The 12832-nt window shown below is 34.2% G+C and overlaps 1 protein-coding gene across 1 annotated transcript; it reads left to right on the top strand.

The window, feature by feature from the left end:
* Positions 1-7876: 7876 nt before the first annotated feature.
* LOC120163544 (short-chain dehydrogenase TIC 32, chloroplastic-like) lies at positions 7877-10441 on the top strand. Its single transcript, XM_039173458.1, has 7 exons — positions 7877-8055; positions 8728-8959; positions 9091-9324; positions 9438-9516; positions 9656-9740; positions 9974-10020; positions 10099-10441. Exons 1-7 carry the CDS (start codon positions 7950-7952, stop codon positions 10261-10263), a joined length of 948 nt encoding a protein of 315 aa, XP_039029389.1. The 5' UTR covers positions 7877-7949; the 3' UTR covers positions 10264-10441.
* The last annotated feature ends 2391 nt before the right edge of the window (positions 10442-12832 follow it).

Raw genomic sequence — 12832 nt, 5'->3', positions numbered from 1 at the left:
CCTTAATACATTCGTTCACGCATTTTAGTTATGGCATCCTTTCATACCTTAGTGCGTCCGTTTATGCACTTTAATTATGAATCCTTTCACGCCTTAATGCATATGTTCATACACTTTAATTATGGATTCGGTTTAGATCAGTTCATACTCTTAAACTCATTCATAATACTTTTTCCATACATTTAAAGAGAATATAATCAATATTCTAAAACATATATAAATTTAAACATTCCAATTTGAATATTCTTCCTCTCAATTACTTACAATAAGGTAATCATTTGGTAATCCCCGTTAAAATGATGTAGAGATTTTTGGCTAGTCAGCAACTTTGTCTTTCCCCCTTTTCTTGATAGATTCAGGAGATTGGTTATGATCTACACAATCATCCATTCAAGACATATATCATACCAAATGTTAGTATATTCCCTATCATTTATACTTTAATACTTAAAAGTATCATTCTTTCAATTTCTATAACCATTTCAATCTATCTTATAGTTCCAAGCTCATTAGTATCGGTACTACTACCCTAGTATCGTTACTTCTATACTATGGTATCGATTTTCCCTTTCAATATCGATACCATTTCTATATTCTGTGTTGCATGGTATCGATACCCTTATCTCAGTATCGATGCTACTATACTATGATACCGATACTCCTTTTCAGTATCAGTACCATTTTGACATTCTGGATCCATGGTATCGATACTTCCCTTTGTTAGTATCAAATCCCCATCAGTATCGTTACCTCTTGCATCGGTATAGATACGGTTTGCCAAGTTCTATCTATTTACACCTATAGTATCGGTACTATTTTATCAGTACCAAAACCATTGCCCAGATTTATCATTTTTCAGCTCGATTTTTCACTTAATTTTTCTCTATAATCTTATACTTTTACCTCTAACAATACTATTTAACTCCTCTTTACTTAACCCAACTAACTTTAATTCATTTTACCTCCTTTAACATCTAACATCTTCATGGAACATCTCAACTCAAGAATCATGTCATTTTTCTAAACATGTTTTTAATCATATTTCATGCTTGTAATCTCTTATTCCATCATTTGACAAGTCAATTCTACTAATAAACCTCAATAAAAACACATATATCAACATATCATTCAAAAACCCATTTCTTTAAATCTCATATAAAACATCCATTACTTAGTTTTACTCTTCTTTAATCCTTCCTTAAGCTTACATATCACTTCATGTTACCAAAGCCACCCATAATTTAAAGGAAAAACTAGCTAATGGAAGTTTACCTTATGCTAGAGAAGAGAGCAATACCCACGTGAAGAAGAAGAATAGTAGAAATTAGCCTACTTTCCTCTTTTCTCTATTTAAAATCCCTAATAATAATATATTTTTAAATTCATTCACCCTCTTAAAATACCAAAGTGCCCTATTAATTTATCTATTGTTACAAATTATTCTAAACACTATTTCAAATCATTTTCTAATCTTTTACCACTTATTCAAATAAATCTCAAATCTTCAAATATTTTTAATATAGTCCCTGATCTGATATTTGGGGTATTACAATGTCATTTTTAGTGATGCATCCCATAATGGACTAGGATGTGTGCTAATGCAAGAAGGGAAAGTTGTGGCTTATGCCTCGAGACAGCTAAAGAATCATGAGAGAAATTACCCGACACATGACTTGGAATTGGCAGCGGTCGTGTTCGCTTTGAAGATTTGGCATCATTATTTGTACGGTGAGCGGTGTTATATTTATACATATCACAAGAGTTTAAAGTACTTGCTGACTCAATAAGAACTGAATTTGAGACAGAGAAGATTGATCGAGCTTTTAAAATATTATGATTTGATATCGATTTTCATCTCGGAAAGGCTTATGTGGTAGTATGCACTTAGCCGAAAGACTTTTGCCGTTCTACGAGATTTGGATGTGCATATGTCTTTAAAGGAAGATGGTGTCTTGATAATTGAATTTAAGTTAAATCTGATGCTTTTGGATCGGGTAAAAGAGCTACAAGGTCAATATGATAAATGCTTGGTGAAAATGGCATAATTAGAAAAAGAAGAGGTCACAGACTTCAAAATGAGGGCCGATGGATTTTATATTATCGTGGAAAACTTTACATTCCCAATAATGATAAACTAAAGACATATATTCTTTTCGAGGCACATTATAGTCGATTGACGATGCATCCAGGCGGGAATAAGATGTATCAGGATTTAAAGAGCCGTTATTGGTGGTCTGGCATGAATAGAGTTGTATCAGAGTTTGTTGCAAAATGTTTGACATCTTAGCAAGTGAAAGCTGAACATCAAGTACCATCCGGATTCTTACAACCAATATCTATTCCTGAGTGGAAAAGGGAACGGGTTACAATGGATTTTGTTTTAGGGCTACATTTGTCACCATGTAAAAAAGACTCGAAATGGGTATTTGTAGACAGATTAACCAAGATAACTCATTTTATTCCAGACAGGGTAGATTACTCAATGGATAAATACGTGGAATTGTATATAAAAGAGATAGTTCGACTGCATGGAGTGCCTCTATCGATAGTGTCCGATCGAGACCTAATATTTGCTTCAAGATTTTGAAAGTCTTTATATGAGGCATTAGGTACTCAATTGAATTTCAGCATAACTTTTCATCCAAAAATAGATGGGCAGTCAGAATAAACTATTCAGGTATTGGAGGATATGCTAAGGGCATGTGTGATTGAGTTCAAATGATCATGGGAAAGGTATTTGCCTTTAGCGGAGTTTGCTTATAACAAAAGTTACCAATCGAGTATTAAGATGGCTCCGTATGAAACCTTGAATGGGAGAAGGTGCATAACACCTTTAAATTGGTTTGAATTAAAAGATCGAGATCTGGTTGGCTTGGATTTAATTAAAGAAATGGAAAATAAAGTGAAAGTTATCCAAGATAATCTTAAGATAGTGATCTGAAGAGAAAATAGATTGAATATCAGGTGGGAGATTAGGTATTTTTGAAAGTATCCCCTTGTAAGAAAGTATTACAGTTCGATCGCAAAGGAAAGCTGAGTCGGATATTCATTGGACCTTATGAGATTTTGAAAATGGTCGGACCAGTAGCATATCAATTAGCTTAGCCTCCTGATATGGACAAGATCCACAATGTTTTTCATGTGTCGATGCTCAGAAGGTACCGATCAACCCATCCCATATTATCACACCAGAGAAAAGAGAGATCCAACCAGATCTGACTTACAAGGAAGAACCAGTGCAAATCTTGGCTCAAGAAAGCAAGAAACTGCGTAACAAGAAGATACTTCTAGTTAAAGTACTTTGGTGAAACCATAAAGTAGAAGAAGCTACTTGGGAAAGAGATGAGGACATGAGGAGCAATTTTCACACCTCTTCGCATCAGGTACTTCTTAAAATTCAAGGACGAATTTTCTTAAGGGGGAGAATTGTAATACCCCAAATATCAGATAGGTGACCATAGTGAAATAATTTAAATTATGATGGATTAAATTGAGTAAAATTGAAAAGTATAAGGGAATTATTTAAAAAATTATGGTTGAGACTTATTGGTAAAATGGAAGAATGGAGGGGCAAATTGGTCATTTAGAAGAAATGAATTTAATATTCATTTAAAATAGGGTTATTAAATAAAAATTAATAGGAGAAATTAAGGGATAAGTCTGAAAGTTCTCACCTCCTCTTTTCCTCACATCCCAAGCCCCCTAGCAAAGGTAAGGCTTTAATTAGTTGGTTTTTCCTTTCATTTTTAGGTTGGTTTTGAAACCTTATGTAATATAGAGGCTTAATGAAGGTAAGGAGGATTAAAACTAAGAGATAAAGGTTTTATATGAGATTTCATAAAATGGGTTTTTAAATGATTTGATGAAATATGGTTAGTTATGGAAGATTTAAGGCATTTTTGACTTTTCAAAGAAGTAAATAATAGATTAGAAGCCTTGAATGTGATTAAAAACATGTTGGAAAAAGTAGTGTGATTCTTGATTTGGAGTGTTCTTTTGAGAATTTGGATGTTATAGGAAGATTAATGAAGGAAAGTTAGTTGGGTTAAGTGACGTTAAGTTTAAGGGTATTGTTAGGGGTAAAAGAAAGAGAATTTAAAGAAATTTGGGTAAAACTTGAGCTGAAAATTTGAAAATCTGGGTAAAGGTATCGATACTGGAAGAACAGTACCGATTCTATAGGTTTAAATTTGGGGAAATTCGATACAATGGATTCCAAAATGCATAAATGGTATCGGTTCCGAAGGGAGTATCGGTACCATAGTATAGAAGTATTAATACCATAGAAGGGGTGCCGATACTAAGCAACCTGAAATTTCAGGTTAGGATGAGCTTAAATAGAATTCGAGAATAATAGTACTTTTGAGTATTATTTATGTGCATAAATGTTAGAAAGTAAACTTACATTTGTATTGTATGTGTGATTATGGATGCTTGTGTAGATCGTAATCAAGCTCCTGAGTCAAGCAAACAGAAAGGCAAAGATAAAGTCATCGATTAGTCAGATTTACATTTTGGGTATAATATCGAGGCAAACCAGGTAAGTTCATTTATTATGTACTTATATGTTATGATAGTCATAGATGCATTTTTCTTAATGCATGTATTGCATTTACCGAATGGGCACTGTGTGTGCAACTTAAGAAATTCATAATAAGTTTATGAATTTACGTATTGGCACTGTGTGTGCAACTTAAGAAATCATAATGAGTTTATGAATTTCCGTATTGGCATTATGTGTGCAACTTAAGATATTCATAATAAGTTTATGAATTATGTATTGGCACTGTGTGTGCAACTTAAGAAATTCATAATGAGTTTATGAATTTCCATATTGGCACTGTGTGTGCAACTTAAGAAATTCATAATAAGTTTATGAATTTCCGTATTGGCACTATGTGTGCAACTCCACGTAATTCATAATGAGTTTGTGAATTACCGTATTGGCACTACGTGTGTAAACCATAGAATTTATAATGAATTGTAATAGTCAATTGGTATTTTAATTGTTATAATATACTCGTGTTTAGAATTTACCTTATGATTGTTATGCCTCAGTAAGTGATTACTTAAAGTGTGTTAATTCCACGCGTAGGTATTAATACGAGAGGAGTAAGGAGTGCAATTGACATCACAAATCAAGGGTCGCCTCATCAGTAGCTGTACGACATCTATGTCTACTTTTGATGCTGTTAGTTGGCATGTAATAGAATTATGAAAATGCTTTGAAAAATAGTTGAATTACGATGATGTAACATTTTAATATGCTCGAACTTTAATATTTGTTTATGTCCTATAAGTTAATGAAAAGTTTTATAATTATTAAACTTAATGTTTTAAGATTTAAAAACAAAATTTTAATGGTTTTTCAAAAGCGGAAAGTTTTAAAAGTTATGTAACATCTGTTACTCGTGTACGGAAACGTATATGAGAAATGGGTGTTACAGATACTCAGGGTCCAGTATTAATACTCAGAAGGTCAATATCGATACTGAAGTATTTATGAAAACATCGAAGTCAAATTTGGTATCAATACTCAGGTTCCAGTATCGATACTCAAAGGGTTAGTATCGATATTGAGGCATTTTTGAAAACATCGAAGCCAAATTTGGTATCGGTACTCATGGGAGTATCGATACCCAAGGTAGAGTATCGATCCATAGGAGAATTGATACTAAGGTTTTTTTTCAAAACATTGAACCAAATTTTGGTATTGATATTCATGGGAGTATCGATACCTAGGGTAGAGTATATATATTAAGGTTTTTTTCCAAAACATCGAACCTAATTTTGGTATCCATACTCAGGTGATTATCGATACACAAGGGGTCAATATTGTTACTGAGGGCACAATATCGATACCCACAATGATTTTTGGCAATTTTGGTTTAATCAGTTTGGGTGTTTGGGCTTGGGTGTTTTGAGTTCGCTTAAACTTCAAGTATTTGATACAAGTGAAAACAATCAAGTTAACTAATTCTCACCTAGAAATCAAGCAATTTAGCATGACATAAGATTTTCCTTTGTATGATGCTCGGTAAACGGTCTGGATACCCGAGTTACTCTAGCATTATGAGGATCGTCATTTGTTTGTGAAATATCTGGATATTGTACATTGGTATGCATTTAATGCATGTAAATTTTGGGTCGTACCAGTACAAATTTCGATTCGCTTAAATTCCGGAATTGTACCTTATGCTCGACTAGATTCGAAATGTGATCTTCCGATGCACGTAAATTTCGATCCTCACCTCGACCTCTCGAGTGTCTGAGATAAACTAAGGGTTATAATTTTCGATGCACGTAAATTCTGGTTCTTACCCTGAAGCTATCACGTTCTAGATAGACTAGTGTGTTATCCGAGATGCACGTAAATTCTTCCAACAACGCCACTTGGCCTATCTTATGTTTGTTATGTACTTTCGCATGTTTATGACTTTGCACACTAGCATCTTCATGAAATGTATGTATGTATAGTTATTCTTATGGCACTGAGCTTGAGAGCTCAGCGTATGGAATGTATTTCCATGCGCATGTTAGTAGAGGGATCATCAAGGAGCCTATTGCATCAGTACATTCCAGATCAACCATTGCAGAGTATATCTTGAGTCTATTTTAGAGGGCATGTATTTTATAAGGACCTTTGTATGATCGAATCATAACTCTAATTTAATTTAAATCTTACTGGTTGCATTGAACGTATTCGGGAGAATCCCATATTTTGTAAAATTGATTTCGATTATGTTTAATTTATGATGAATGATTTTGATGTCATTAAATGTTTTTTTTAAATTTAGGTTGATCATTTCAGTGGTTTCGTGTGGCATCATAATCCAAGGATCTTCGAGTCGGACTGATTAGGGTGTTACATAAAATGTTGTAAGTTATTATTGAATTAGTGGCTTAACCTAGTGGTTTAGGCATTTTTGGTGGATCAGTAGGTCGCTCAATCAAACCCCACAATTGCAAACTTATTTCTTTGGAATGTTTTGTATCGAATAAGGTGGTGATTTGATTGAATAAAAATAAACTAAAATAATCAATTAAATTCATAAAATATTCTCTAATTTGGTAATGACACGTGTCACCACCTAATTAGAGATGAATTTATTAAATTGAAACAAAATTATGATCAAATTGAAAGTATGTGTAAATATTGAGAATCAAAAGTATAATTATACCATTTTTATTATCTACCACGCCAACGCTTCCGTTAAATGTTAACGACAAGTGGTCTGGTTGAATGTATTTAAATATTTAGATTACATGATTGGAAAATATTCACACACAAAAAAGATGGTCGAAATGAAAAATGACTATAATTATGTGGTCACTGATATAGTTTTTTCATTACATTATCATCTCCATATCAGAGTTTTTTCACCCTCTAACCAAACCAAACCCGATCCGAGCTCACTCCATCAAAAAATCCGACCTGACTCGACCGAATTTAATTTTCTTTTTTTTTAAAAATCCAATCCTAATGGATCGGGTTGGATCGAAACTTGTCGATTTCTGGTTAAATTACCCACCCAACTCTTAGCGAGTAGGAAATGCAATTGATGATTGTTTGGCAAGGATGATTCTAGATGATCCGATAGGAGAGAAATTGTTTGTTTTGGCGTCGATTAGTGTAGCTGCGCTATTCCAGCTGCAAATTCAATCTTTTGAGTAATTAGTTGATGCTCTTTACCCCAAAAAAAAATCAAATTGATATATTAAAGGTAAGTAAATTAAAACAAATATCAAATATATCTCCCACAATATTTTCCAACTCATGAAAAGAGACTTCTTCAATTTACATAGAGTGGGCCCCCATCATTGTTTTATGATATGGCCCGACCATCATTGTATTATAGTAGATTTTGGTAAAGGTTTTAATTTTGGGATAAAGGTTTGACCAAAAGCTGTTTCTCGTTGAGCCGTGAAGTAACCTACAAGAGAAAAACATGTGGATTTTTGGATGGAAAGGACCGTCTGGCTTTTCTGCTTCTTCTACAGCAGAGGATGTTGCTCAAGGGGTTGATGGAACTGCTCTCACTGCTATTGTTACAGGTGTTTCTGATGTTTCTTACACTCCTTTTTCTGATCTGGTTTTTTGTCTTGTATTCATTATAACTGTCATGTTCTTAAGCTAAACTTATGTTTGTTTGATCGGATAGTTTTGGGAAATTTTCTATTTACAGTGGCAACTTGGTGGGTCATTGGCTTTCGGATTTATCACTTCATTAATTGCCTAGAAATATTAATATTGCTCAGGTATAAAGTAAAACAAGTGATTTTTTTATGAACTTGGTGATGATTTTCTTGCACAAAAATCATGCATAATTTTTTTTCTTATGGAAATCTGGCTTGCTAGTTCTGGGTTGTGTATATCAGTTAATTTACTTGCTTTATCAGATCTCCGGCATAATTAGTGGGTGTTATTGCTGTTAGTGTGGGTATGGCGGTTGTATAATAATGGTTTCGAATGGTACTTTTACCATCATATAAAGGCCGCTATTTCGCTACGAGACAGCTATTTAAATCCCTGATAAGGACTTTCCTGAAAGCAGAATATGAGGAGGGTGGGGGGAGAACCTACTTCATGCTTGACAATTGATCACCATTACAGCCCCTTGGTGCTTTGATGTCTCTCTTGGTTCATCACCATTAGGCGCAGGCTTCATTTTCAACCCATCAAAACCTTTAAGATATGATTTGGTTGCTTACATCAGTTCATTTCAGGAGCATCAAGCGGTATCGGCATGGAGACTAGCCGTGTTCTCGCATTGCGCAGTGTCCATGTGATTATGGCTGTAAGGAATGTGGGTGCTGGTAGGAATGTGAAAGAAGCAATACTCCAAGAAATACCTGGTGCTAAGGTTGACGCTATGGAATTAGATCTGAGCTCAATGGCATCAGTTAGGAAATTTGCATCAGATTATCAGTCCTCTAATCTTCCCCTAAATCTCCTAATGTAAGAACTCTAAATTGCTGCAAGTTCCATCATTACGGTCTCGTCTTCATTAGCACACGTGTGTATGAACTAATGTTTCTTTGTGCCTATGATTGCTAATGTTATTGCCATTTTCTTTCTTTGCTTAAAAGCAATAATGCAGGGGTTATGGCAACTCCTTTCAAGTTATCCCACGACAACATCGAACTGCAGTTTGCAACCAACCATTTAGGTCATTTTCTTCTAACAGATCTGTTGTTGGAGACCATGAAACACACGGCACGAGAAAGCAACATAGAAGGGAGGATCGTTAATTTATCTTCGGAAGGTCACCGGTTTGCGTATAGCGAGGGAATCCGTTTCGATAAAATTAATGATGAATCTGGGTAAAAAGAACTTATGACTGGCTTCACCAGTGCAATATCTTGGATGAATAGTTGCTATCTAGTCTAATATCTCTATGAAATGCTTCACTTGTTTCTTTCTTCTCAATTTTCAGATACTCTGTTTGGTCTGCTTATGGACAATCAAAGCTTGCTAACATATTACATGCCAAGGAGCTTGCTAGGCGATTAAAGGTAATAGAATGCGTTTCGATTTCTCCGAGATTTACGATCTGTACAATCCAATGCATTTTACACAATACTTGTACACCATTAATGTTCCAAGTAGGATCTAATCTAAGAATGCTTTTTTCCCCTTTTTCTTCACAAACAGGAAGAGGGGGTTAACATTACAGCAAATGCACTTCATCCTGGAGCAATTATGACCAATCTTACGCGCCACCTTGGTTTAATTAACAGTAATCCTTCGAACCATTTAGTGGATAGTGTTTTGAAGATGGTTTTATTTTCTTGAAATATGACCATCCATGGCTGTTGGAAAAGCTTAGAAAATATTGAACATGCTCTTGTTCAACGCATACTTATACCTAACACACTTACTTGAGTTCGAAACATGATATAAAATTGCGTGACAGTGGCTTGTTTCGACCTGATCTCGAGATTTCTGATCGAATACATCTGCTTGATGCAGGCATTGGTCATATGTTTGGCAAATACTTCCTCAAGAATGTTCAACAGGTATAATCGCTTACGAATAGAAGATAAATTAAGATGGATACAAGCTCAGATGCATACGCTGTTTTCTTTTGGTTGTAGGGAGCTGCGACCACATGCTATGTGGCTTTAAATCCGCAAGTTAAAGGCGTTAGCGGAGAATATTTCTTGGACAGCAACAAAGGTAACCCGAGCTCTAAGGCTAAAGATGCAGATTTGGCAAAAAGGCTATGGGACTTCAGCTTCACCTTGACCAATCCCAAGTAGTTAAAGGTGTTTGCATTCTGCCTTTTATCCATGAAATCGTAACTGTATGACTAGACTTACGTTTAAGATGATCCATGTTTAGTGCCGGTACTCTTTATCATGTAGTTATATAAACATGCAAAGTGTATGTGGAATGATGTCAGTTTTATGAAGATTTGGATGACAAGTGGAACACGTATGGTCTCAGAAAATGAAGAGATTTCTATGCTACACTGCAAACATCTGCAAATGTCGTGCTCAAACTCAAGATCTCAAGGGATAATAACCATTTCTTTAACCATTGAAATTGCTTGATCGTATTATCATTGGAAAATGGCATAAACTGAGCATGTTTTCATTTCTGATTCAATATCAACGTAACAGTTTGAATCACCAAGAACCAAATCTTTAAATTACAAGACATAAGTAGAGAACAAGACATGAAGTAATGAAGTACGTTAAACATTATATGGTATACTAGGATTTAAATTACTTCTAAGTTGTTTTGCATATATTGCGATTGCAAATATAACAAACATTTTTACGATGATTATTGTAGGTATCACAGTCATGAAATAATAGTTTTAGACAAACCACTACTGTTATGTAATGACTGTTATTTTGATTGTGGATTGTTGTTCGTATGGAACACCGAAACAAGATCAAAAACCTCTTACCAAACCGTGCCAAATCTCAAATGCCTGCTGATCCTTACGGGGTCACAAACATCCCATGTTGGTTATCCTTCACCCTCCCATCTCCTTCACTCTCTCCAGCATATTCTTCCTTCAAGCCATTCTCCTCATCGCCATCGCAGCTCCAGGCCAAACCACTTACGACCTCCGCCCACAACTCGATATCCCCTCCTTTGCTGTAAAATACTTGATTCCCATGGCTCTCAATTTTGCATCGAAACCCTTCATTCTTCCCATTAACAACATTCCTCTTATACCCAACACAAATCCATGGATTAGTACTATTATCATTCACACCACCTAAGCTCCTAAAATCTGCATAAAAAAAAAAAACTCACAGAGTTCACTCCAACCTTAAAGATTGCATTTAGATTATTCAAAAACACAAACATCCGAAAAGCAATGGACTTTCTTCTTCAATTCAAAGACCATCTTATGTCCCAAAACCTAATGTTACCCGGCATGACAAAATCGGCCCATCACAGTCTACGAGCTTTTTATTTAGTCCAATACGATAGAAAACACTTTATTTAGGAAACTACGACATTTTTTTACAGTATTGGGGAACTCATCCCTTTCACATGACGAGTTCCCCCGAAAAATATATTTTAATGGACCCAGTTGTGGGATCCAATAATTTATAATATTTCTTGGAACTTGTTACGTAGTCATGACGAGTTCTATTAATTTTTTTTTAAAATTTAGAGATTTATTTTTTCATAATAATTAATTTTTAAGAAAACCATAGAACTCATCATGTCATAGTGATGAGTTCCTATTTGTTCAAAAAAGTAGTCATTGAGCAACGGGTATAAGGACCTCGTCATGTGGGAGTGACCAGTTTTAATGATCATATTGATATTTTTTACTAAATAAAATAAAAACTACTAAATTTTATATTCGGAGCATTAGCTCATACATTATTACATTAGAAACATTAACTCCTGCATTATATTAGAAGCATTAACTCCTAATTACATTACAATACAATAGAAGTATTGAGCCGTTACTCCAACATCTTAGTCTACATAGTCAGTTAACTCGTCAGATGTTAAGTTAAGTTCTTCAATCTTCCATTCTTTCTCTTGTTTCCTTCTATATATAAATAGTTCAATTTCTTGAAGTTTAGCTTCTATATTGTCTGATGCGTCTTGAGATTTTGTTTTTGATGTGGAATGAGTTGCAACTTGCTTATGATACTCTCAACAAATAAGTCAATATTACTCACCGAATTGGTAATTTACGTGTCAATCATTATTTGAACTACAACATCATTATTCAGATAGCCAATTGATTATTGTTGTGGGACCAAAGAGGTTGAAAACCTAAATTGTAGTAAAGAAAGTGTTGAATCTTCATTAGCTCTATCCTTGTTTGAAATTTTCATCATCAAGTTGAAAAATCGAATCTCTCTTGAAGGAGATAGTGAAAGATTTTCCCTCACAATAAATTATTGTTGAAATTGTTGCCATGGAAATCTTCAAAATAAAAACTTGAACAATGAAATTGTGTCTTTCATATAGGCAAGAGTATATAGCACTGAAATGTTATGGTAAAATAATTATGATAGTATGATCAATTATTAAATATGGCCAACAAGTTTAGAAATAAGGTGACATATTTCTGAAAAGAAAAATGATGTTTTAAATTCAGATATCACTGAAAAGTCATTGTGAAATTATTATAATAGGGTTTGATCAATTATTAAATAAGCATTGAAAAGTTCAGATATTAGGTGATATGTCAATGAAAGGAAAAAGGGTGTTTTTCATTCGGATATCACTGAAAGACTTTTTGAGGTGATATATCACTGAAAAGTCATGGTGAAATTATTATGATAGGGTTTAATCAATTATTAAATATGATCAACAAGTTTAGAATTGATGTGATATATA

This window comes from Hibiscus syriacus, unplaced genomic scaffold (genome assembly GCF_006381635.1).
Source record: "Hibiscus syriacus cultivar Baekdansim isolate YM2019G1 unplaced genomic scaffold, ASM638163v2 tig00111463_pilon, whole genome shotgun sequence".
Taxonomy (NCBI): Eukaryota; Viridiplantae; Streptophyta; class Magnoliopsida; order Malvales; family Malvaceae; genus Hibiscus; species Hibiscus syriacus.
This window is presented reverse-complemented; position numbering and strand designations above follow the sequence as displayed.